The 26,348-nt window shown below is 43.1% G+C and overlaps 2 protein-coding genes across 2 annotated transcripts; one reads left to right on the top strand and one right to left on the bottom strand.

Annotated features, from left to right (window-relative positions):
- Positions 1-373: 373 nt before the first annotated feature.
- Positions 374-3,548, bottom strand: MRPS17 (mitochondrial ribosomal protein S17). Its single transcript, XM_063173793.1, has 3 exons — positions 3,470-3,548; positions 2,101-2,247; positions 374-1,109 (listed from the first exon to the last, which is right to left on the bottom strand). The coding sequence occupies exons 2-3, from the start codon at positions 2,221-2,223 to the stop codon at positions 819-821; spliced, it is 414 nt and encodes a 137-aa protein (XP_063029863.1). The 5' UTR covers positions 2,224-2,247; positions 3,470-3,548; the 3' UTR covers positions 374-818.
- Positions 3,549-5,284: 1,736 nt separating this feature from the next.
- LOC134427793 (merlin-like) lies at positions 5,285-25,996 on the top strand. The gene is made up of 19 exons (XM_063173897.1): positions 5,285-5,488; positions 8,219-8,448; positions 9,633-9,750; positions 11,329-11,454; positions 11,808-11,930; positions 14,355-14,438; positions 14,836-14,904; positions 15,278-15,360; positions 16,038-16,113; positions 16,539-16,676; positions 18,282-18,356; positions 18,692-18,805; positions 19,887-20,009; positions 20,494-20,711; positions 21,566-21,668; positions 22,311-22,438; positions 22,952-23,102; positions 23,792-24,001; positions 24,937-25,996. Exons 2-19 carry the CDS (start codon positions 8,441-8,443, stop codon positions 24,970-24,972), a joined length of 1,983 nt encoding a protein of 660 aa, XP_063029967.1. The 5' UTR covers positions 5,285-5,488; positions 8,219-8,440; the 3' UTR covers positions 24,973-25,996.
- Positions 25,997-26,348: the final 352 nt, after the last annotated feature.

Below are 26,348 nucleotides of genomic sequence, written 5' to 3'. Positions count from 1 at the left end.
TGGAGGAGAGGACATGAGATCCCCGGAGCTGAACCAGGATAAAATCATCTTTCATCACTAACTGCTCTGGCCTTTAGCTCCACATGCAGCACAACAGCCCCTCTAGCTCCCCAAAATGAGTTATTTTAATTAGCTTTTCTGATGAGAATAAATCTAATCACTTTTAGGATTTGTACTCTCATCAGCTCAAAGAGATCCAGCTCTCCCAGAATGAAATCCTGCCTTTGGACAGGGACAGAGCCACCCTCACTCAGCTGCCCAAAGCTTTGCTTCTCACCTCTCTTCCACTATAAGGCAAAGTTCTGTGTTTTTGTTAGAGTTTGGAAGGCAGAAGGCACTGGAAGAGGAAATAAGGACACAAGCATGCAGCTGGTTTTAAAATTCTACACTTCCTTTCAAAAGCTTTAATAGCATCATCTCCAGTAACCCTACAAACCACAAGAGACTGCCTGAAATACAGAACAACCAAATAATATAATGATATCATGACCCTCCCACCAAAATGAAACATCACACAGGTGCAGTCTTGTCTGAACACAGAGAGGTCATTCCAGGAGGGCAGCTGCCTCTGGGAACTGTCACTGGGGCAGAACTACAGGCAACAAAATGAAGTGTCAACACTAAACTTGCATTTTTCTCTGCATTTTCATCCAAAGCTCCAGGTGCCCATCAATCTGCAACATCTCTTTGCATAAGCAACTACATTTATTTTGACTACAAATTTCACTGAAACATTAAACATATCACAGCAGGGCCTCAAACATCCCTGACAGAGAGACACAAAAGCTGGAAGCCCTCTGCTTAAAATACTTCCCCCACTATTTGTCTGTTGAACAAACTTTAAGTTCCTGAAGTTTCTCACTTAGATAGGTGGTGTCTGCCTCGGTGAGATTTTCTGAATCTGACAGGTTTTCCAGGAATCTGGTTCCTGCACAGGGCTTTCCTGTGATGGGATCTATGACATTGCCAACCTTGAACACAATTTCAGCCAGTTCGTGTTTCACGTGTTTGCTCCTTCTCTCAGGCAGAGCTTTCAGAAGAACAATGTCTCCAACAACACACTGCTGCAGTGGGTCATGGGCAAAATAGGTTTTTCTTTTGTTAAAGAACTGTAAAAAGAACAAAAATAAAAAAAGAAAAGAAACCTTGGTATTATATTTCAAATTATGCAATGGGTATATATATAATTATTATCAAATAAATAAATTTCTCTGAAGTTTTATGTATGTTTTAAAGTGAGATTCAGTTTGGATCATGAGGAGAAATGCAACTGTGCACTCTACAGGTTCTCCACAGACAGCACAGCACTGCCCTTCCCAATCTCTTGCCAGGATTGCCAACTGAGCCTGGAGGAAAGGAGATGGGGAAGAGAAAGCTCTGAAATCTGCATTTTGATGTTTTTTATGTGAGAGAGTTTTCCAGCTGAAATATTTTTTTTCACATAAAGTATTTTTTTTTTCTTATTAGAATGGCAGAATTCAGAATCCTTTACGAAATAAATTAGGTTAAGAAATAAATAAAGGTTCTTCTACTGGATAAAATATTGAAATGGGTTCCACAAGACCCATTTTCCAATAATGACTCTATCCTTAACCTTTTGGTCACCAAAAGCAATTTATTCTACCTCTATGTACCACTGTTTCCCTATTTAAAATGGAGAAAATTCAATTTTTAACCTTCTTGTTTGAAGAGCATCCATAAGGGATAAATCCAAGATCACAATAATGCTACAATTACACATACAGAAAAACACAGCTATAAAATTTATTGTACAAGTGACTAATAAACTGTCAAGTCTCCAAAGCATGCTCCACATCGACATGAAAAATTCAATCTAAGCGTGAAACAACAAAAGCTTACCTTCCCAAAAAGATCAAATGAAGTGCATTAACAAGGCACTTCAAAGAAATACATTTAGCAGGTAATTTGTAAGTCCTCACCACTCACTGCTTTTCATCCTCTGCAGTCATCCCCACAGCCAGATCCTTGAGGAGTTTGATTTGTAAAGAGTCATCAAAACTTTTAAGAGTTGAATCAGCAGAACATTTCTGCACAAAACACAAAACCCAGCAGGCAGGAGAGGTTGTTCACTGGTGTTACCTTTAGCAAGTAGGGATCCAGCACGAGCCTTGTCACTCTCACTTTGGCAGTTTTCTGCATTTTGGTCCCAATTACTTTCCCCACTATCCATTTTGCATGGACAGCTCCACGTGGGACAGACATTGTGCAGTTATGGTCATGCAGTGCCTGGCAGCAAGGAGAGCAGATGTGTTATTGCAACAAAGTAAAAAACACAAATGCTTTATGATCTATACCAAAAATTTCCTTATTTTAGAGTAACAGTTTCAGTAGGTCATTTTGTAGGAAGAACAGCTCAAAACTCCATTTATTACTGCAATTTTGACAATACAGAAAGGATGTCACTATGTCCTTGTTATCAGTAAGAGTTCCTTCAGGACAGCAGCAAAACTGTTCAGAATAGCACAAGGAGGAGACCTTACCCCACAAAAAACAAATCATCCCAATTGTCACAAACACAACAGAGAAAAATGTAGCTGTGGAAATTATTCATTTAATAATGAATTACACAAGCTCCAGCAGCTGTTTGGGCTGGAAACCTGTTCATCAGGACAGAGTGCACCAAACAAGGGAGCAGCCTACAGCTTTTGTTCAAAGCCATTTGCTTCTGTGCCTCTCATTATCAGCAGAGCTGATGGAACCTAAGGAAGGTAATGAGCTTCCCAAGCCATAAATGACACATCAAAGAGCTGTCTGATCCATACTACATGTGTTTGCTTTTGAGCTCTTTCCTGCAAGTAAATTCTATTCCATTACCTTATTTGGTTTAATTAGGGAGAGCTTTCTGTACCGCTCTTGCAAGAATCAGGGGAAAAGCCACCAGAAGCCTTGAATCAATATTAAAACTAATGGAGATTAATGACCATTTTCTCTCCCGCTCAGATTGGTTAAGCACAACCAACACCTGTGAACTCTCCATGCCCCCCAATTTGTGAGACACTCGCTTTGATGTCCCAACACATCAAAAGCAGAGTTTAGGGACACAGCGAGAGGATGAAACATTTCAGAAAACACTCGGGGGCTGCTTTTCCCACGCCGGGCTCAGCTGTGGGCGCTCAGGGCTGCAAGGAATCAGCACGGGGGGCCCTTCTTCACCCCACGGCTAAACACCCCACGCAGCCAGGCGTGTACAGCACTGGTAATACCCACGGAGCACCATTAGGCAGGGAAAAAAGAAGAAATTGAAGAGAAGGAGCCCTGAGCCCCCGCCCCCACGGCATCTCCCCACAGCGCTCCGCACCAGGCCCTGCCCCGGCCCCTCCGTGCCAGCAGGGCCGCGCAGGCAGCGGAGCTCAGCCGGGCGGGTCACACAGCACCCAGAGCGCAGTTACGGCACGGGGGGAACCCGCAGAAGCGAGCCCGAGCCCCGGGCAGCCCCGTCCCCTCTCACCGCCGCTGCCGCCGCCGCGCCTCGGGGGCCTTAAAGAGACGGGCCCGGAACGGGCGGCGCCGAGCACGGAAGCGCCGCGCGGCGGGAAGGGGCGGGGCCTGGGCGGGGCCTCAGGGGGCGGGGCCTCAGGGGGCGGGGCTTACCGGCGGTATTTAAAGGCGCAGGCTGCCCCCGTCCCCTCAGAAGCGGTGTGGTGGATGTGCGTGGTGGTTATGTCTGCAGAGATTGATTAAAGTTGGAAACGATCCTTAAGAACTCTTCAAAAATGCTTTAAGGATGGTGGAGGGGAAGCCTTAAGGGGGAGTGGCTGAGATCACCTCATTTGTTCAGCTTGGAGATGATGAGCCTGAGGTCGCACCTCATTGTGGTCCTCAATATTCTCATGGTGGGAAGAGGTGGAGCAGGTTCTGATCCCTTCCATCTCATGTGTTACAAGGCTTGAGGAAATGGCTAGAGCTGAGTCAGAGGAGGTTTATGTTGGATATCAGGGGAAGTTTTTTCACCCAGAGTGTGGTGGAGCATTAGAATAGGCTCCTTGGTGCAGTGGTGATGGCACCAAACCTGACAGAGCTCAAGAACTCTGATATGTGGTGGGATGCGCTGTCTGTGTTCTGTGCACTGTCTGGAGTTGGACTTGATCTTCCTGATGGGTCCCTTCTAACTCAGGATATTCTGTGATGCTTTGATTGTCAAGTCCCAACTGTGTATTCAGCACTGCCACCAGAACCCCACACCCAGCACTCAATCCAGACATTTCCAGGGATGGTAACCCCACCATGGCAACCTATTCCCATGACCACCCAAACAGTGAAAATACTTTACCCTAATATCTAATCTGAATCTCCCATCTCAGTTTAAAGCTGTTTTTCTTGTCTTCCCACTGCAGTAGAAAAAAATGACCCTACCTCACCACAACCTCCCCTCAGGTAATTCTGGGGGGTGATGAGGTTCTTCCCTGATCCTTCTCTTCCAAACAAATGCAGGCTGTGGGTGCTGATGGATCCTTTACATGGAATTTTGGGGATGGAGCTGACTCTCAGTGCAGCCACTTTGAGATTTCTGCACATCAACAAATGCTGTGCTCTTCCCCCTGCTGATAAGTGATGGACATGAGACAAATCTTGAAGGTATTGCATATAAATCTGGAATAATTATAGTAGATATGGAGTGAGAGCTGGCCTGTCCTTGCTATCCATAACCTGGATATATATCCATTACCTGGCAGATATTTCAGTTTCTGTAAATCTATATATAAAATGGAGGGTTAGCAAAAAACCCCTAAACCACTTAGAAACTGAATAATGGCAAAATTATTGGACTTTGAGGTAACGTGCTCCTGGTTTTTCCGGTGACTTCAGGCTGAGACCATACTTTTTTTTTTTTTTTTTTTTTTTTTTTTTTTTTTTTTTAATTTAAATGTACTCACTCACCCCTTTCTGCTTGTATTTTGGCTGCTGCCCAGTTTAGAGCCTTGTTCTCTTTTTGCTCTGGGTGTCCCATCATCTCTCACGGCAGGAAGAGGACAGGTAGGGAATTATATTTAATTAACAGCACAACTCCAGGCAGTTTCCCTTCTTAAGGTGGCTGATACGGGCAGAACAGGAAACACCATTGAAATAATTCGATCAGATACCATCCAAGGAATTATTCAGCGCTTCATTATCAATTTTTACAGCTATCCAAGCCAAAACTCGTGGGTTTCTCTTATTTTAGTGCCTGGTTGTTTGAATTACAGAGCAGGGAAGTGGGGAGGAGCCCTGGTGCAGGCAGGAAATGGTTAAAGAGTTCCTATCACCTGGGAAAGCAATCCTTTGATTTTTCAGAGGGCGCTAACATGCTGCAGTTCATGGAAACAAAGGGAAGGGGATCAAGTAGAAAAGTTGTTCTTGGATTTTATTCTCAGTGGCAAAACTTGTGAGGGCTGCATATTGATGTCTGCGGGGAAAATACGCAGTTTTTGGATTAAAAGGGATTTTTTCCCCCCCTTTCTTATCATCATTCAAAAAAAGCATCTGTGAGGTAAGTCTTGATCCAACTGGTGACTTTAGATAACTTCTTTTAAGAGCGAGGGGTGTAAAAAAAAACCACCCTTTATCTTGCTGACCCATTTTAAAACAATGAATTCTTTGCTGAAATCGCTCCTGGGGCAGGGAGCAGAGGCAGGAGCGTGAGTCGACAGCAGCGCGGAGCCCACGACGCTCGCTCGCCTGTGCTGTCTGCATTCAAATCCTTTGCATTCATTCCCGAGCCGGAGTATGGAAATTCAGGAACCGGGAGAAACGTAATGAGTCAGGGGAATTCGCCACTCGGAGTTGCAGTAAATATTTCAGCGCTGACACTCTTTCAAGCTCTGCAGTAGTGGCTGTGCTAATGTGATTTTGCAGTGGGGTGCTTCAAGCATCTTCTGCTGGTGGCTCTTAAGTCATTCCCGAGCCTTGTCTCTTGAATCCTCGTTGCTGTCCCGAAGGTTTTGTGTTCGTAAGGACCATGCTGATCCTTTCAAGGCTGATTCATTATGAAGGTGTAAGAGGGGTCTTGATCACCATTAATTCTTTGCCTCTCTGCACCTGAGTTCTCACCTTAAACGGTGCTGCTGGGTTTTGTGTGTATGCGTGAAAACATGATTTTTCACCCCAGTGTGATGGATGGTCATGACTGTCACTGAGAGCCAGTGCCACCTGAAGGGAAGGTTTTACACCCCTGTGGAGAGCTCTGCAAAACCCATCCATTCACCTTGAGCACAAATTGCTCCCGAAACTCACTGAGCATAAATTGCACTCTCAACTCTTGGGCAGCTCGGGGTTTTTGCCTGCAAGGCGCTGAGTTCTGGTGGATTTCTGGAGCCTGGTGAGTGTGTGGTGCTGCTGGTTTGGCTTTTCCCTCTCTCACTGCCTGTGAGTGGGTGCCGGGTGCTCTGTGGGTGCCTCCCCACACGGATCAAAGTGCAGGGCTGTGCTGGGACACACCACCCTGGCCAGTTCTTCCTGCTCTTCCCCCGCGCTTTGCTGCTGCTTTCTCATCCTCCAGCAGGGAGAACACTCAAACCCAGAGCTGCTGGATGTCCCTCCTTTCATCTTGGGCGCCCACAGAGTCTTTGGGCTCATTTGTTCCTTCCCATTTTATTCCCCATCTCTGCCCTGCTGTTCCCCTCACCACACCAGGCTTTTATCACTCCATCTCCCTGTGCTCGTTCCCATTCCCAGCTCCTGAGCTCTCTGTTCCCAGCTTCTGGTTGGGCAGGAATCTTTCATCTCCCTGCCCTGCTTTGCATTCACGCTCTGATCCATCACACTTTGCTCCTTCTGGATTCCCTGTGGCACCTGCAGGAATAAATCACTGGAGCTGGGTGTCAGGAGCCTTGGAGCACTTGATTCCCTGTTGTTAGAAGGAATTGCTTTTACATTTACACAAAAAAAAAAAATTGCAAACCCTTCTTATTTTTCTTTTTTTTCCCTTGTCTTTTTTTTTTTCAGCAAGATTTCTCTTACTTGAAAAAGTTATTTCTCTAAAATCTTGTCTGCTAAGTGCTCTTGCTTCTGTTGTCAGGATCTGACATTCATTTCAGCTATTCAGCGTGAAAACCCTTTCCAATTTCTTTACCAGTGCTATTGATTAAAATGCAGTTTACTTTTCTGGGGAAAATTTGATATTCAAAAATGTCTTTTTGCTGTGAGTCAGAATGTACTTTTCCATGGAATAAAAATTCTGGAAAGAACAAAAAAAATATGCCATTGGAAATGTTGAACAAATTATATTGTCATTTCAACCTGGTTATATAAGAAAAAAAGAAATAACTTCAAAGTCCAAATGAAAAGCTCTGGTATTTTTCTCATATTTTGAGAAAATGAGTACATTTTTCTCCAGCTGTTCAATTTTATCTGTTCAGACTTTTCCATATGAAACTCTGAGAATGTTCTGTACTGGCCTTAACTCCAAGTTCCCGTTTAACTCAGCTGGCTGTTTCAGGTTACATATTATAAATGAATTATGAAGCTTTTTTCTCCTTAGTTTTCAATCATTGATGTTTCTTCTAGAAACTAATCAAACTATTTCAATTTTTGTGTAGAAGTCTGTGGTTGTCCGACTAGAAATGCTGTATGGTATGATTATTTACAGTTTTGAAAAAAAAACCTGATGGAAAAGATCTTTGGAATGCAACAGGTTAAAATTTAATTTTGCAGATTAAAGATCAGAAGATGTCTGTGATAATTTTCTGCTGGTTTGGATGCCCTCACATGATGCTCTCCCTGTCAATATTGCTGTGGTCATTTTGGAGGTTTTCAATATTCACTTTTTTCTTAATTGAAAACTCTTTGCTGTGCTAAGTAGAAAAGACCTGAGCTCTGCACTGAGCTGCCTAAATTATAGAGGAAAGTTTGGTTTTCACTCTAAAATATAATCCTGGAGGAGAAAGGTGCGGTGGGGGTGATGGGATTTGGGCTCTGGGTGTGCTCTTCTTTATTTATTGTGCATTTCACTGGTTTTGGGTGGTGTGGCCTCTCATGGCCACTGCCAGAAGTCCTTTGAGGGTTTAGGTGGCTCCAGGACAATGCTGTCACATTGTTCTGGGGGGAAGTTCTGAAAGAAAAATGCCTCCCTGTGCTTTTCCAGCGCCATAATATCCTGATTATTCTTGAATTTTCCTCAGTCTGCAACTTCATGAACCCCATTATTCCTTGCCCTGAAGAGCAGCCATGCCTCACCACTCATCCTTTCTCTGTTCTAACCTGTGCTTTCATCTCCCCACAGATGGTTTTCTAGCCCTGGGACCTCTCCTTTGGACTCCAGTTGTCTTCCCAGCTCCAGAAGTGGTGCCCCAAACCCAAAAAAGACTTCAGAGAAGCTCCACCAGAGCCAGAGAGACTCCCCAGCTCCCCAGTGGTGTCAGAAGGATGAATTTCCTCCTGAGCTCCTCTTCCCCACTCTGAGTTGTCTCCATCACTTGTTCTCAGCTCTGCCTCTGATATCCCTATGATTTGGTAACTATTTTATCTATTCCCTGCCTCTACTTCCCTATAATCTCTAAAGAAAATATTCCATACCTGTTTCACCTCAAGAAAAATTTCCATATCTGTTTCACCTCAAAAAAAAACAACCTTCTATATCTATTTCCCCTCCTGTTTAACCCCTCAAAAATTTGTGGGGTAAGTGGAAAAACCAATACATTTGCAAGCCAATTTAGAGCTCAGCAGCAAAAGAAAAAAGGAGCAAAATATTTTATGAAATCCTGGAAGGTGCAGGCAAATGGAAATTTTCAGTTTCAGCTAGAGCTTTATTTTGGAATTCCTCAAGGGGAGGTTGGAATTCTGCCACACTGTAATAGTTTTGTGTTGCAGAAAACCAGGAATGCCTCAGTCTCTTGCCCTGTACAGTTCACAGATTCTCACTACATTATGCAAGACTGACCTGTTAATTTTATAAAGTAAAAAGAAGCAAAAACCTTTACAGGCTGATTTCCTGTGCTCAGAAAGAAATGCCTGAGAACTGCCTGGAGCAGATTCACACCATCATTTAACTCCAGATTTCAATATTTGGTTTTCACAAGACTCTTGTGCCTGTGGAAGCAGCATCTCCTCAATTCTTTGGGTGGCATGGAGGTGATTACATTTAGAGTAGAAGATTTCTGATGGAATTTTCTGTCAGCTTCTGCAAAATTAAATTAATTTCACGAGAACTTCACTGGGAAAATTCTTGTTCTAAAAACCTTTTATCATCGTGAGTGAGTAGCACATGGGAATGTGGTAAATTCAGCTGAATTTTATTGCATAAATTCTTGGCATTTGTATAATTTCAGGGAGTTAAAACCTCATGTTGTAAGGAAATCCAATAATTTAGTTGCTGAAGGAGCCATAACTGATGGGAAAGGATTGTGTTGGATTTGAAATAATAAAGTTTAACTGCATTTTCTACTGAGTGGAGATGTTGCAGAGAAAGAATTTTATTTATAATAGCCAAAACCTGAGAAAAGACAGCAATAACATTTTTCTGAGCAACTTCCTTTAAGCAGCAAACTAATTTAAAAGGTTTTTCTTTCAACATCCTTATTAACCACAAAAAATGCATCTCTAACGGTGAATTTATTCTGCATGTTTGGACTCATCCTGGTTTGGAATCTAACCAAGAAAATGCTGCTGAATTTCCATCCCTCAATGTTTAATTTCAGGTGTGGCTGCCCTCATCAGCTGAAAAATATGTCCATCAGAGGCCTGAAGAAGAAACAACCAAAGACTTTTAAAGTCAGAATTATAACAGTGGATGCTGAGATGGAGTTCAGCTGTGAGGTGAGAGTGTCAGCTGGGGAGTGCCCTTTGTGTTAGCAAGAAATCGGAAAAAAATTCAGATTATCAGCTCGTGGTTGGTCTTAAAACTGATCTGTTATTTTTATAAATAATGGATTATTTAATCTCAGGTGTGTTTTTCTCTTAACTCTGTTCAGAATTAAAGCTGTTTGCATGAAATCCATTTGACTGACACAGCTGAATTATTACTAAATCTGCTTTCTTCATTCCAATTGTTTGTAAGGATTCCTATTTCTCCATAAAATTATTTTTTTTTTTTTGGAACTGACACGGTTATTTAAGACACATCCAGCTTGGATGAACTGGTCAGAGCCGGTGCTAAGATGTTGATAAAATAATTTATAAACTGGTACTTTTGTTGAGCAATTTTCCATTTATAAACTCCAGTTCTTTACCTGGTGTTTGGATCTCTGGGCAGAAGAGAAAAAAGGATTGATGAAAAAGCTGGCAGTTCTATTAATAATGGCTGATAAATTAATTAGGGAAATCATGGCTGGGGAAAAATAAATGATCAATTTCTAAATAAATTGGGCTGCACTATTGAAGGGACAGAACTGTCCCTGATTAATTAATTCCTAATCATCCAGCAAAAGCAAAACAAGACACAGAGGTGTTTGGGGGAGTTAGAAAACTCAGTTCCAGTGGGACTGGCAGTTTTAGTGAGACCTGACTGCTCTGTGAGCCATTTAATGTAATTTATTAGGTCCTTCAGAAACAGGATAGATTAATCTTGGATGACTTACTGCTCTGCAGTACTTGCAGGCAGGATTGTGAAAATAAAGGATTTGGAAAATCTGATTTAGAGCTCAGAGTCCTTGTTAACAAATAGTGTGTTCCTTCCTTTGCTACCTGTCCTTTCTCCCCAGACCCTGCTCTTTTGCTGGGATGATTTCCAGCTTTCCACTCCAATACTGCCTAAAAGTTCCCTCTTTTTTTTTTGCCATTCAGTTTTTAGTTTTAGCAATTAGCTAAAATCATCTTTCTGAGCTGTGGTGAAACAGAGGAGCAGCCCCTTTGGTGAGGGGAACAAGGCATCAGACTTGTGTGGATTTGGGACCTTGAATGAAAGTTTGCTCGCTGTGGCTGCTAAATTGAAATGAAAATATTGAAGAAGACTCATTTAAATCAGAGCAGGATAAAGGCTTGGCCTGGTGCCACTGAAATACCTGAGGGGTGTGAAAGGTGGATCTGTTCTCATTGTTCAGCATTCCTACCCCGTGCCCTGATTTGATTTCCCCCTGGCTTTCTCTCAGTCTCTCAAATTTGTACGAAGCATTGAGTGAAAATTTTGGACAAATTATTAATAAAGACTTGCCACATCCCAGGGAATCAATAATACAATCCTCATTCCCTCAAGTGCTTGGTGGGGAAATGACTCCAGCTGCTCTCTGGATGTGTCTGGAGAGGGAGAGGAGGGGGAACACAGCAACTCTGACACAGCAGCAAGAATATTTCATTAAAAACCTAAAGATGAAATAAGATTTCATAGGAGAAAAGGCTCAAATGGAGCAAATTCATTTAGGATATACATGTTTTTCTTGATTTTTCTCTCTCTCTCAGATGAAGTGGAAGGGAAAGGATTTGTTTGACCTGGTGTGCCGAGCCCTTGGTTTAAGGGAGACCTGGTTCTTTGGCCTGCAGTACACAATTAAAGGAATGTGCACCTGGTTAAAGATGGACAAAAAGGTACAGGAGACAACATGGGTGGCAATTAATTATTTACTTCTATAAATATTGACTTTCTGGAGCGTGGGAGCTAAAGGGATGGGTTCCATGACAACTCAGAATTTGACATGGTGGCTTTCTTTAAGGTGAAAATAGGATTATTTGCTCTGATTGCTTCTATCCCATTTGACCTGCAGCATCCCACACTAATCACCACTGATTGCTGTTAGATTAAAGCTCAGAATTACCCTTCCCTCTAAATTATGGGGAGGCTTTAAGTGGATTATTGGCAGCTTTCTGATTTTCCTTGGGAATATTATCTTCAGACACTCATGTATCCTTTTTGCTGCTGATTTTATTTTATCTGTAAACAGGTTTTAGATCAAGAAATCCCCAAAGAAGATCCCATTAGCTTTCATTTTTTGGCTAAATTCTACCCAGAGAAGGTAGAAGAGGAGCTCTTACAGGAAATTACCCAGCATTTATTCTTCCTTCAGGTCAGGAAAAGTTTTGAACCATGAATTCCTTCTGTATTTCCCCCAGTCCTTTTGCATTGTCTTTGATCTTGTTGGCTGCTCAGGATAATTTTGCTTGCTTCAGCTGTATCAAGAACTTTGTAGACATTATTTTTATGAAATACAAACATTTCTCCTGCCTGCTGTGGGTTTGTGTCCAGGTAAGCTGAATGTTTCATCTTCTGCAGGTTTTTTGTGACAACACCCAGCAGTTTGGGGGATAATTCCAAACCTGAATATTCCAGGCTTGTTTTGCTCTTTAATATGTGTTAAAAAAATTAAAATTCCATGCAAAGCTGGGATTTAAAAATTCCTTCCGAAGCTGGAACTGCTGGAAGAACTGCGAGGATTTTAGAGAAATTTTGTGCTGGAGAGCAAAACCTCTAGAAAACAAGGACTCCCTAAACCTTCATTTTGGATTGTAGGGATAAAAGATCATGGAATTTGATAGGCATTCTGCAATCCAGGTTCGTTCACATGGCAAGGTTTGAGAGGAGCAGAGCAGCAAACACCATTTGAGCTCCATTCAAAAAGCAGATGAAGGAGCAAATTCTTGGAGCTTTATCAAAAATAAAGATGGATCAGCCAGGAAAAGCTGAGTTTGGGATGGTCAGTTCCCATATCTGGGACATCCAGCTTCTCTTCTGAGTTGCTCTGGAATCCCTCTGGAAGTTTCAGGCCCTGGAGTGTTGCTTTGTTCCAGCAGGATGAGTCTGTGCAGGTAGCTGGGATAAATTCAGTCTGCAGCTGGAAATAAACCCAGTAAATCCCCTTGTTCCTTGAGGAGGATGTGCTGATGAAATATTGGGGAAATGCTGCAGCTGTGAGGGTTCACAAACCCACCAGAACCTCATCCAGAACCTTCAACCACTTGGCAATTTATTTCTTCAGCTAATTTTGGAAAGGAATGAGGACAGCAGAACTCTTTTAATCCTGATTTTTCCACTTTTTTTTTTTTTTTTTTTTTTCCTTTTCTGCTTGAACCTGCCTTAGCTAGCAGATATGCAATTAGCAAATTCTTCTCATTCCAAAGTAGGAAAACAAGGCTGAAACAAATTGGAACTTGCAAAGTTTCCTGAGTGTAAGAACTTCAGCTCACACCTGGATGCTAATAGGAAAAACATGTTCAGACATCTGGATGCCTGAAGATTTCAGCTCTCCTGACTCTTCAGGAGTTTGCAAATTAATGTGGCATAAATGCCTGAATAAATGTCAATGACTAAAGCTAAATATTGTCTGCTTAAAGATGAGGTAATTCATTGCTTCTTCATGAAGTTCAACAAAAAGTCCTTGTAAAAACTGATCAGAAAAAACAAACAAACAAACAAAACAACCCAGACGCTTATGGGGGATTTATCCACATTGTTCTGAATTCTGGAGCATGATTTGCACTCTGGAGAGTGAAAGCTGGAGCTTTCCAAATTGGAAGAAAAAATCTTTCCATTCTTTCCATTTTAACAGCTTAGAAAGAATGTTCCCTGTACTGTAACTCAGCCTCACAGATTGTGCTCACCAGGGACTAAATTTAAAAGCAAAAAACTTTCTTGGTGGCTCATTTCAGTTCCCAGCACCTACAGAGATGTGTTTGTAAACAGAACTTGTGCTAGCTCAAGTAATTTTTCCATTTGGAAATGTTGAAGACTGTGAGCTATGCAAAATTTTGTTGTGCTTGTTCCTAAGCTAAATACACCTGAGAGGAGGATTTGGGAAGATTAATTTCCCCTTCCCTCTTCAGGTTTTCAAACAGAAATTGCACAACTGATTTAAAATCAAACAACACCTCACAAACTATAACACCTCTGCTCCTGGTAGCACCACAGGTTATTAAAATGAAAAGAATGTTGAAAGACTCTTTAGCATTGTCTGATTGTGCTTAGACCATTGAAAATGAATAAATGAAGTGCTTTATTATTCAGCTGCTCTTTTGAGGATCTCCTTTATTCTCTCATTCTGGAAAGCTGGAGAACATTTCTTGTGGATTTTTTTATGGCAGCTGCACAGCCCCTGAGTCTGCTCTGCTTGGACCTGACCTCCAGAGCTCTCTCCCAACCTAAAATCTGATGGCTGATGTGATGCAAAGCTGACTTTTCCAAAGGCAGGAAAAAGAAAAAAAGAAGGATTGTTAAAAGAAATGAAGCACAGACAATAAAATTGATGTTTTATAGGATTTTCTTTTATAGGACTCCTTATGTTAGTGTGTGCAGAGAGCTGACTGGCATTTTTGGTCTCGTTAAATGCAATGCTAACTAAAGGCTTCCTGTGTTCCTGAATGCCAATTTCTTGTTGCTGTTATTAACTCCTAAAGGTGGTATCTGGTGCCAAGTTCTAGTCTGGGCATGTCTGCTTTCATTTCAAGCCTGACTTAAGTCCTGACTTTGAACTTGTTCCCTTTTTCTGTTGGTTTAGGTGAAGAAGCAGATCCTGGATGAGGAAATCTATTGCTCACCAGAAGCTACAGTTTTACTGGCTTCTTATGCTGTTCAGGCCAAGGTTTGTGCATAGAAAATCTCTTTTTTAATTGACTTTTTTCTGGTTTAACCCAACACATCTACGTGGTGGTGTGTAAAACACAGCAGGGTTAAAATTTGCTGGTAAAGTTGGTCATTGTAGGAGGTACAAGCACAGCTAGGAAAAAATAAAACCCAATATTAAATGCCACAACAAGGATTTTTTTCCATGCTTCTGCAATTTAAGGGATTTATTTGGTCCTAACATTTTAGTGTAATCTCTCTGGAAGGTTCTTCCATGGACTGCTCAGATGAGGGGATGTGTGCAGGGGAACCAAAATAAAATCTGCATTAAGCTTTCACTTCAAACTATGCAAGGAACAACTCCCTCAGCATTCTGCCTCTAACAAACTGAAATAACTTTTCTTTTTTTGGGACAGTATGGTGACTACGACCCAAATTTCCACGAGCCAGGCTTTCTAGCCCATGATGAGCTGCTGCCCAAAAGGGTGAGTCTTAATTTCATACAAAACCAAATATTTGAATCTCCTTTTTTGCAAATATTTGAATCTCCTCTTTTGCAGTGCAAAATATTAGAATCTCCTTTTTTGCAGTATAAAATGTTTGAATCTCTTCTTTTTGCAGTGCAAAATCTTTGAATCTCCTTTTTGCAGTGCAAAACTTTTCAATCTCCTTTTTGCAGTGCAGCTATTGCTGGGGATTAATTTAAAAACATTTAAAACATTAATCAATGTTAAATTAATTGAAAACTCTGCAAAATGCCCAAGCTGTGAGCTGCACCTCTGCATTCACTTTGCTTGGGAGAGGCAGAACTGGAATTTGGATTTTCCCAGGGATCCAAGCTCCCTCCTTGTCCTGCAGGTGCTCAGGCAGTACCAGCTGACAGCAGAGATGTGGGAAGAGAAGATCACAGCTTGGTATGCAGAGCACAGGGGTATTGCCAGGTAGGAAACCTTTGCATTTCTTGGAAAATTTCTTTATTTATGGGATTTGTTGTTCTCAGTGTAATTCAGCCTGTCTGGAAATCCAATTAAACAATAAATAAGATCTGTTAGCACCCAGAGGCAGCTTTTCCTAATATTTGGTTTCTGTTTCTCTCTGTTGTGGAGGCTTTTTAGCATTATTTTTATTGAATATTTTCCTCAAGATTTACTGATTTACTTTGATGGGAGGAGAAAAGTGGGTGGAGAGATTCTCCCTCTTCCTTGGCCTTGGCCAAAAGCTCTGTCCAAGACTCATTTCTCAATGAACTCTATTTCCTGAAAGAAATATATTCATGGAAAACAATGGAAGGATGGTTTTCCAAGACATGGAGTGGCAAAACTAACACAAGGATAAGACTTTTAATGAATTTTAATGAAGATTACACTATCCATGCCATGAGTCACCTTTTGAAATAGTTGCAACTTTTATTCCTTATTATTCTTTATTTTATTCTTTATTCTGTCCAGATGCTGTTTTTATTATCTTTTTTTTTTTTTTTCTATTATTGAGAGCAAGATGGCAAAACTAAGTTTGTACAAAGGGTCAGATTGCCTGTTCTTTTCTGAGTGGGAAATGGAGAGTCAGCCAGGAGAGAAAGGCTGGAAAGGCATTTCATAATCATGGCTTTATTCTCCAGGGATGAAGCTGAGATGAACTATCTGAAAATTGCCCAAGACTTGGAAATGTATGGTGTCAATTATTTCCCAATTGCTGTAAGTGCCTTATTTTAGCAGTTTTTAGCAGTTTTTACTGGCTGCAGATAATGGTGCTGTCCTTTTAAAGTCCTCCAGGGAGTTTGGAACTGGGACTCCTGACTTCTGGTTGTGTTCTGACTTGGTTTTCTTGCCTGCTAAATAAGCAGGTGAATAAAACAGTTCAGATTAATATTTTACAACCTGACAGAAGTTTTGAGTAACTCCAGGTAGGGAATAGGAAGGAGAAATAGTTTGAGCTGCTATAAGCAGCCTAGAGGACTGAGTTTTATACTTCCAGTGACAGCACTCATAATATTTTATATAAATACCAATTACCTAAATACAGGCAAATATCAATATATTAAAAGAGGTGCTCCTTGTCTGTGGTTGTTTAATGTCATTATGACCAAAAATGCCATTTACTCATCTCTCTTGTTTTTTAGCAAAACAAAAACCACACAGATCTCCTGCTTGGAGTTGATGCCAAAGGTATTCACATCTACAGCATTAATAACAGGTTCTCCCCCAATAAATCCTTTGAGTGGAGCTCTATCAGAAACATTTCCTGTAGTGAGAAAGAGGTATGATGGCTTTGATGTATTATTCTTTTTCCATGGGCATGGGTGTGGACTGGGATTCTTGGAACAGGCTGAAAGCTTCCTCTGTTGAAATAATTTTGGGGGAGAAGGGGAAAATCCTGGGGAGCTTTGTTACAAAACTAAAAATAACAGCCCTGCCTTGCAGATGAGCTCTGAACCTCAGTTCCCTGAGCTCTGACTCTGTTCTGGCTCCTTCCCTGCTGCTTGGCCTTTGCAAAACAAATGTGTTGATCTCTGAAAAAGACAGATATTATGAATGCCACCGTGCCTGCCTTCCTCAGTTATCCCAGCAGGAATCCCATGATCCACAAAAACCTAAATGCTGCTTGCACACACAGAAGTCCTTGCAGCTGAGCTTTGGAGCCCAGTGGCAAGAGCAGACATGCAGGGAGGTATTAATGGTTTTCTGCCCGACTTCTGCCAGTTTGCTGGGACATGATTTCACTCCCCAGCACTGCAATTTCGCTGTGAAGCCCAGCTTTTGCTTCTAGGAAGGGAAATTTATTCTCAGTCCAAATCATGGGCTGTGTGGAAGGCTATAATCAGAAAAAACAAACCCACGGAAACTACAGTGGTGCTGGAATACCTGGAATTTGTCAGCCAAAGGACAGCACAGCCTGTTCCATTTTCTGTGGGGCTTTTGGAAAACAGCCCACAGAAACTGAGATCTAAAATTGAGATGAGATTTTAGATTCATATCCATTAAATCAGAGGGGACTGCAGGTTTGCTGTCTCCAAAACAGTTTTGGTCTCTGATATCATCAAACTGCCCCTGAGATGTGTGAATAAACTGCTTTAACTCCCTACTGGGGGGAAATTTTGTGTTTAAGGTTCACTTTATTCAGTGACACATCACAGCCTTGCTCCTCAAAAGGCAGCCAGTCATTACCTAGAGGGTGAAAGGAGCTCCAGGACATGATCCTGGTGACTCAGATGCTCTGGAATTACACAGGAATTACCTTGTAAATGAATTAGAGGAATTAAATGCCAGGGAACCTGTGAGGAACAGAAAACAGGGCCTTAAAAAAAAAAATTAAAAGGGCCGTATTTTGTTCTGTAGCCAAACAGAGCACAAGGTATGGAGTGAAGCACTGAGCTGGCAGCAGGAAATCCCTGCCTGGCCTCTGGGAGCAGCTTGGGACTGAAAAAGTGAGGAAGTCTGCAGAACTTTGACCTGCTGCTCTGAAGAACAAGCCCTTAGGCCCTTGACAAATTTGTTTATCCCTTCAATTGTTGCTGCTCTGAGAGGTTTGACATTTCCCTGGCTTTAAGGCCAGGTTCTAGGAGTTGCTTCTGGGGATTGCTGCTGTGTCCTGTCCTCCTGATAAGCAGGGCTTGTTTCAGAGCTCTGGGGACAGTGCACAGGTGGCATCAAGAAAATCCCCATCCACACTGGCACTGAGCTGGGCCTGATTGTATGAACAAAACCAGTTTTACATCACTCTGCCCCTATTTGTGGCATAAATCGCCGCTTTCCCTGACAGAAGTGGAGATGAGCTCAAGTTTGCATTGGTTTTAATAGTTTTAAACTTCTTTCCTCCTCACTGTGCTTCCTTTATTTTATTTTTTCTCCTTTTGCCCGTGTAGTTAACTATTAAACCCCTTGACAAAAAAGCAGAAGTCTTCAAGTTCTTCTCCTCTCAGCTCAAAGTGAACAAACTGGTGAGTGAACTGCTTTCCTGCTTTAAAGCTGAGCCTGGTGATACTGACTGAGAAATATTGTTTGTGAACAAAATGGTGATCTTGGGATCTCAGCCTGTGTAATTCAGGAAAATAGGATCAGAGGGAGACGTGGGACAGGAGGAATCTCTATCCTGTTACAAATTTACCTGAATTGTGTGCCTGGCTGTGAGCCTGCTCTGGGTGCTGATTTTCTTGGAGCTGCCAGCACTTGTGCTGAAGTCAGAATTGTGCTGTGAGGCCAGTGTGGGCCTTTTGTCCCTCTGGCAGGGGCACAAATCCATCCAAACCCCATTTGCTTTGCCTTTCCCATCCAGATTTTCCAGTTGTGCATTGGAAACCACGACCTATTTATGAGGAGGAGAAAAGTGGACTCCATAGAGATCCAGCAAATGAAAGCACAAGCCAGGGAAGAAAAAGCTAGAAAAAAGGTAGAATTTCCCTGCTCCTCCGTTGTTGAAGACAGTGGTTATTATTGCAGCTCTGTATTCCACCAGTGTGTGTGTGTGTGTGTGGGAGGTGAGGAAGTGCAGCAGGACTGAATGTGGGAACAGCTCTGGCATCTGAGGAGGTCAGAGGTGTTTGTGTGGAGAGATGATCCCAAAGATTCGGGATCAAACCAGATCAATCCAAGGGCTCTCCCAGCAGCCTGAAAGAACCAGGAGTGCCTGGCTGGGGTGTTCGGTGCTGCCAAGTTCAGGGAGCTTCAGCATCTCTGCTGAGCTGGAGAGCAGCCCCTTCTCCATTTGGTGCATTTCACTCAGGCCCAGGTGAGATTCTGCTGCAATCCCACTGTTACCATCATATTTTCTGAAAAATCCCTTTGCCCAAGATTTCTCCTGGGAAGCTGAGAAGCCTCAGAGAAAAATGAAAACAATAATTATCTGATTTGCTTTTCCTGTGTTTTGCTGCTTTGGAATGTGTTTGGACATTGTTTACCAACAGGTGGTTGTTTTATGTCGATTGGTTTCATGTCAATTGTTTTAACTTAATGATCAATCACTGTCAGGCTGTGTTGGGATTCTGCAAGGAGTCACAAGTTTTCATTAGTATCTTTTAGCCTTCTGTCAGTATCCTTCCTGTATTCTTTAGTATAATAGAACATAATATAATATAATATAATACAATACAAATACTAAGAATAAATTATATTATAAATAATGTGCTAAATAATAATATAAAATTAAATAAATACAATAATAAATAATATAATTAATCATAATCCTACAATAGCAAATAATAAATTGTTTACCAACAGGTGGTTGTTTCATTGGTTTCATGTGAATTGTTTTAACTTAATGATCAATCGCTGTCAAGCTGTGTCAGGACTCTAGAAGGAGTCACAAGTTTTCATTATTATCTTATTAACCTTCTATAAATATCTATATAATATAATATAATATAATAATAAATTAGCCTTCTGAGAACATGGTGTCAGATTCATCATTCCTCCTTTCCTTGGTGGTCCCTGAAAATACAACATCCCACCAACTATTGCTCTCCTGCTTCCAGATGGAGAACCAGAGGCTGGCCAGGGAGAAGCAGCTCAGGGAAGAAGCTGAGAGAGCCAAAGAGGAGCTGGAGAGGCGCCTTTTCCAGCTGGAAGATGAAGCCAGGCAGGCCAACGAGGCCCTGGTGAATATTCTTGTGCTTGATGGGGTTTTTTGGGTTGGAAGCAGGGTTTTTTTTGACAGCAGGAGTTGTAGCTCAGACGAGGCTGGAAAGTTTCTGATCACTGGTGGAAAGGGCACGCAGGAATCCCTGGGAAAAGCCTGATCTGCCATAATCTGTGAGCCATTCCCTGTGTTTGGCTCACAGTGCTCTCTTCAGGCTAAGAGGAGGGGAGAGGAAATAATCTTGGAGCTGAAATTGGGAGAAAGAGGCAGCTGAAGGGGTTGGCTTCAGCTTTGTCCAGCTCTAAGATTTTTCTCCTTTGCTTTGTAGGGGTGAGACACAGGAAATTCTGGAGCAGAGGAGGAACATCAGACCCTTAAATTGTCTGGTTTTCATTTAAGAAATAATATTTTATCACTTGGTAAAAGATGTCTTCTGCCTGCAGGGGTGATTATGGAGGTTCTAGATAAGGAGAAAAAAGTTAAGAAAAATTCTTTCTCCCCAGCTGCGATCCCAGGAAGCAGCAGAGCTGCTGGCTGAGAAAGCCCAGATTGCAGAAGAAGAGGCCAAGCTGCTGGCCCAGAACGCTGCAGAGGCTGAGCAGGAGCGCCAGAGGCTGGAGATCACAGCCCTGAAGAGCAAGGAGGAGAAGCGGCTGATGGAGCAGAAGATGCGCGAGGCGGAGCTGATCGCCGCGAAGCTGGTGAAGGAGTCAGACAGGAGGTGGGCTTTGCTTCCCCGGCTCTGTGTGCTCCCAGCTGGGCTGCAGGGAGTGCTGCTTGCCCCAGAGCCCAGCCCAGGAAGGGGGAATTTACTCCTGAAGTGACACTTCAGAGGGACTAAGCCTCCTTGGGCTGTGTTTTTTCCACCTGGATGCTGTTGTTGGATTGCAGGTCAGGTTTACAGAGGATCGGATGCAAAGCTTGTTTGGCAAGAATATTTAGCAGGAAAGAGATGTTTAACAAGAAAGAGAATGTTTAGCAAGAAAGATCCAGAATGCTGAAGCATCTTCTATTCAGTGTTATCAAATAAGCACTGGCTCCCTGTCTAAATTTACTCCTTATACCCTGTGAGATATGAGGCTGTTTTCATTCATTAGTACCAAGTGAATGGTCTCTTGTTTCTCTTTCAGATCTTTAGGAAGTGTAAAGCCAGGTAAACTCATGTGGAATATAAACAGCTCGGAGTGTTTGCATGTTCCCTGAACGTGCAGAGCAGGCCAGAGTTGACAGAGGATTTTTAACCCTGTTATTAAGAAATCCTTCTACTTGCTTTAGGAAGCTTGCCAAAATAAAGAGCAACCTCTCCCCACTCAGGGAGGATCTGATGGCCTGGAGAGAATCTGTATCAGCAGGTTGTGACTGAGCCCATGGAAATTAGGAGTAGGAAAATCATGGTAATTCAGCCACTATGTGCAGGATTGTGTCTGTCCTGCTGTGCCCAGTCAGGAGCATCCTCCATGAGTACCTTAGTGTAAAGATAACACAGTAATGGACTTCTCTGGAAGGCAGTGAGCCCTGAAATCCCTGTGTTGGTTGGAAACCATCAGAATTGCCCTCAGGATGTTTCTCTTGCAGAGCCAAGGAAGCAGAGCACCTGAAGCAAGACCTGCACGACGCCCGCGAGGCCGAACGCAAAGCCAAGCAGAAGCTCTTAGACATAACCAGGCTTAATTATCCTGTGAGTTCTGCTCCTCTGGGCACCACTTCATCCTCAGGGATAGTCAGGTGTTGATGGCATTTTTATAGCCCCCATCAAGCTGAGTAGTGGCATGGCTGCATCCAGCTGGGGAACAAACTGGTGTGGAAAAAGCAGAACAGTGAGGGTGGGAGCTGGATTCATTCAGGGTGGTCAGAAAGGCAAGGCAAGAGTTAAAACCAAAACTGGTGATGCACTTAGGGAGCAGAGGCTGTCTTGCCTTCATGCCTAACTCATGGTGCCACTCAGCCAGGCAGTTTTTGTGGACAGGGTTGTGCTGAGCCAGCTGTGTCGTCCTGGCACATCCAGGATGTGAAGCAGGTGAAGTTATCCCCTGCAAGAAGGCAGTGCTGAAAGTCTGTGCCCCAACTCTCTCTTCTGTCCCAGCCCTGCTGAGGCTGGGTTTTCATTCTCTGCTGAAATAGAAGCACTGCAGCCAGGATAATAAATCTCTGCTCTTGGATCTGTGGGTTGTAGACTTCAGCTGGGTGCAAGGGAAGGGCTGCAGGAACATCTGCTCTGTGTGTCTCAGAAAATAGCTCAACATGGCACTCTTGAAAAACTGAGGAGAGAAATCCCAAATCCATCAGATCTGACTGACAGTGCTTGTGTTGCCTCTTCCAGCACATGGCCAAGTACCCCCAGTACTCCCCAGGTGACAGCAGAGATGCCAACTTTGACAAAGGCTCCATCAAGCTGGATTTGAAGGACATTGACCTCAAGAGACTCTCCTTTGAGATAGAGAGAGAGAGGTATCAGCATGCCTGTGGTGCAAATGGATGAGAAAGGCAATGAAATCTTTGGACATCAGTTAATTTTAAAATAATTTGGGATGTGCATGTGGCTGGAGGCCTTTTACTGAGCTGATGTCTGTGTCACACTGGCTTTTCACACAGGGGAAGGGTTTTTTGGTGGCATCAAGCCATAAATAAATCCAGAACCTTCTGTCTTGGGGAGGGACAAAGCACCTTGCTGAACTAACAGCATGTAGAAGTTTCCCTCTAGTGCTAAAGGGTGGAATTGCTGGGGGCTGATCCATCAGCCATCCCTAAATCTGGAAGGAAATGCTTGGTGCAAAGTTAGGAAGCAAAAAGGAAAGAAATGAACTTGTCACTGGGTCAGGGGAGCCAGGCTGGCATTGCCAGAGTTCATTTTACTTATAAAAGGTAAAATTAAACAAAAACCAACTCTCCTCCTTCCACAAACACCTGTTCTTGATTGAATTGTGCCACCCTAAACCTTTTGCCTCCAATGTGTGGGCTCAGGCTGGACTACTTAGAAAACAGCAGGAAATTCGAAGATCGGCTGAAAGAACTGAAATCTGAAATTCATGCTCTGAAGCTGGAGGAAAAACAGGCTGGGCTTTACAGTCACTGGAATGAAGTCCTGGGCTCCTTGGATCGCTCCTTGGGAAGTGTAAGAACCCCAAATCCCTGCCCCTTTCTCCAGCATGAACCCCAAAATGGAACAGTGTGGGTGTGCCAAAGGGAGCTGCTCTATTCCAGTCTAAGCTTCACTACCCTTGATGATAAAATATTAGAATCATGAGCACTTCTAGAGGAAAATGATTGTCAAAACAAAATCTTAAGGCCTTTTTTCCTGCACTGAATACACCAGAAGCATCAGCAAAAAAGAATAATCTCATTTTTATGATTATGAAATCACAATCAGGGTTTAAGGTCTTGGAGCAAATGAAATTGTTGTGACTAACACATTTAAATGTGGTTTTTTACAGTTTGCTTCACATTCTCATTCATGTGCTTTGTGGTTGCTGAAAGTCATAAAAGCCTTGGTGTATTTTTTTTTTTTTGAAGGCAATGAGGAACTAGACCCAGATTTTTGTCATAAGTTGCTTTTTATTTAAATAAACTCTTTGGCTTCTTCCTGCAGCAGGGCAGGAATAGGGCTGGCTTTGTCTGCAGGTTGTTCCTCATGTAGCAAAAATGGCTCTGAGTCAATGGTTTTTTAGAGACAGAAGGGAGGCTTGAAAAATGATGAGGAAAGATGGTCTTTATTTTCTGACTACTCATCTGATGTTCTTTTTGGCTTGATGAGTGTTGATATAGAGAGGGCATTAAATTTCCATGTGCTCCGTTCTTTTCAAGGCCCCATCATGGATGAAAACCTTGGAAACTGGAGATGCAGTGGATGTAAATTTTCAAAGACCTTTCCCTGCTTACTTGTTAAACACTGCAAGCAGCTGGCCCTGCACCAACAAAATTCAGCACATGGTGCCAGTGGAAAAGTCATCTTCCCAAGCCAATTCCCTGGCTGCCAACAGTGTGGGCACAGGAACCAGAAAACAGATCATAAAGGTAATCAGATTCATAAATAAATTCCTAAATGTTGCCTAAAAGTCGGGAGTTCAGAGAGGGTGGCTGGTTTGTCCTGCTCTGTCCCAGCCTCACAGCTGACGAGGATTTTGCAGGATTTTGGAGCCCCTGGTGCTGGCACATCATTTGGGAATGTTTATAACTCGAGGCTGCCTGTTTTTTCTCACTTCTGATCTAAGCTGGAGTGCAAAGCTGTAAGCCTTGGTAAATGAAGCAGAGATGTCTGTACACAGTAGGAGGATCTGTGTTAAATTTTATTTGTACCAGCCAGACTTGGAAATGAGAAATGTGCTCCCAGGTATAGAGAGCTTAAAACATACTGTGCCTGTCTCCTACTTTTAAAAGGCAGGGAGGAAGAGACCAATAAATCCCCAGGCTCCCAACAGCTCAGTTCTCTTCCATGTGCTCCCTGTCAAAGAGGCATGAAGAGCAATGAGCTGGGTGGCAGGAGAAAACAACCTGCTTTGAAATGTCACTGGGCTGGGGAATGAGGAAGAGCTGGAAGGAAATGTGCTCGGGAGCAGCGGGAAGGAAATCAGCTGTCTGTGGGCAATGCTAATTGGGCAAGGTGTTGGGAATGGGGAAAGCCTGATGGATTTGTTGTGGTTTAGCTGAACAAAACTGGAGGGGTTTAGGATCAATTAAAAGCTCCTGAATATAGCATTCAATAACTCCTTCAGGGTTGGTGTGCTTAGAACTAAAGGACACAGCTGAGTGCACCAGCAGCTGAGGGAGCAGCAACAGAAACAACTTTTAAGATTAAACTCAGGGGTGAGGCAAATTTGTTTAAAGAAGGAAGAAAAAACTATTGCAGAGCATCTTGCAAAAGGCTCCAGAGTGGGAGGAGAGGAAGACTCAGAGCAAAGGGATTTACTTTCAGCCCCAGCACTAATTCTCCCTCTTTGATTTGCCTGCAGGTTCAGCAGCATGACTCAGATGTGATCTACATTTGAAGCCCTTCATTTCCTTGCCAGCCTGGTGGGACTGGTGGCCTTTTTACCTCTGTGGGGACACTTGGGCAGCTCTGGCTGCTGCCACCTGTGAGGGACAAGGCACTGTGGATCCAGAGCTGCCATCCAGCTCCCAGGCAGGGAATGCCATCAGCTGGGAATGCCACAGGTGCCCCCAGTGTGGCTGGGAGCAGTGCAAAGCCAGAGGAAATGTTGTTTATTGCCTGTGCACTTTGGAAAGGACTCTTCACACTTTGCTGAAACCCTTCCTCCCCCAGGTGTTTCAGCTTTGCTGCTGGAGGAAGGATGTGAGGCAGCAAGTGCCCAGGAGGTGTTTGGGATGAGAAAACAGAACACAAGCTTGGTGTTTATCTCCACAACAGACTAATTATGGTTTTGGTCCAGTCCCTGGGACATGACTCCCACAGAGCTGCTTAACGTTTCAATGTTTGCCTGCCAAGTATTTTCCTTCTCCTCCCCAAACATTTCTTGGTTCACTTAATTGATTTGCATTTCTCTGTGAGAAATCTCAGCTTTTAATTCCAGATGCACAAGTGGACATCTTCAAGTACCTCCCATTCCTGGGGGAATCCTTTGTTTGGAATGCAAAGCTTCTGTTCTTCCAGTCCCTGACCAGATCAAGCATTTTCTGCTCGAGCAAACTGTGCATACATTAACTGCCTTTCCACTTGTGTGCAGCACAGCTCCCAAATTAGACAAAGACAAAAGATGCTGTTGGTGTCTGCTAGAGTGGGACTTGTTTCTGGTGGAGAGAGGTGCATGCAGCAAAGTGCCTGCCTCATTAGTAAAGCCCACTTGCATTTTCTGGCTTTGTGTGTGTTTAAGTGTCTGCTTCTCCATAAATCTTCGCTCTGAGGACTTCTGGGGAAGCAGACAACATTCAGCTGCAGCTGAAGCAGGAGCCCAGCTGAACTTGTGACATGTGACTTAAAAATGAATGGTAATGTTGTTAAATGTCTTGTTCTAAAAGCTGAGATTAAAAGAATAAACCAGGGTTCAACAAAAAGCTTCAATTTCCACTTGCTTCCAAGGGAGCGCTGTGTCAATATTCCTCCAGCATTAACAAGGCAGCTTTGGAGAACAAACACCCAAATCTGCTCTGCACACATCTGCAGCAGGCTGAGCACACAGGGGGATGGCAGCTGCCTGTGGAGAGGGACAGGAGTGCTCTGCAGGGCTGCCCTGCCTTGCCTGGGTGCCTTGGGCTGTGTCCATTCTCTGCCAGCCCAGTCTGGCACGAGATGTTTGCAGAATATTGGCTGGTACACACAATTCCTGAGCTGTCTGCAGAAACCTGGTGTGTGAAGCTGTCAGAAATGCCAGAATGATGAGGCAGATGCTGTCATGGTCCCAGAGCT

Source organism: Melospiza melodia, chromosome 21 (assembly GCF_035770615.1).
Source record: "Melospiza melodia melodia isolate bMelMel2 chromosome 21, bMelMel2.pri, whole genome shotgun sequence".
Classification (NCBI taxonomy): Eukaryota; Metazoa; Chordata; class Aves; order Passeriformes; family Passerellidae; genus Melospiza; species Melospiza melodia.
The sequence above is the reverse complement of the archived record's forward strand: the minus strand, read 5'-3'. Positions and strand labels throughout refer to the sequence as shown.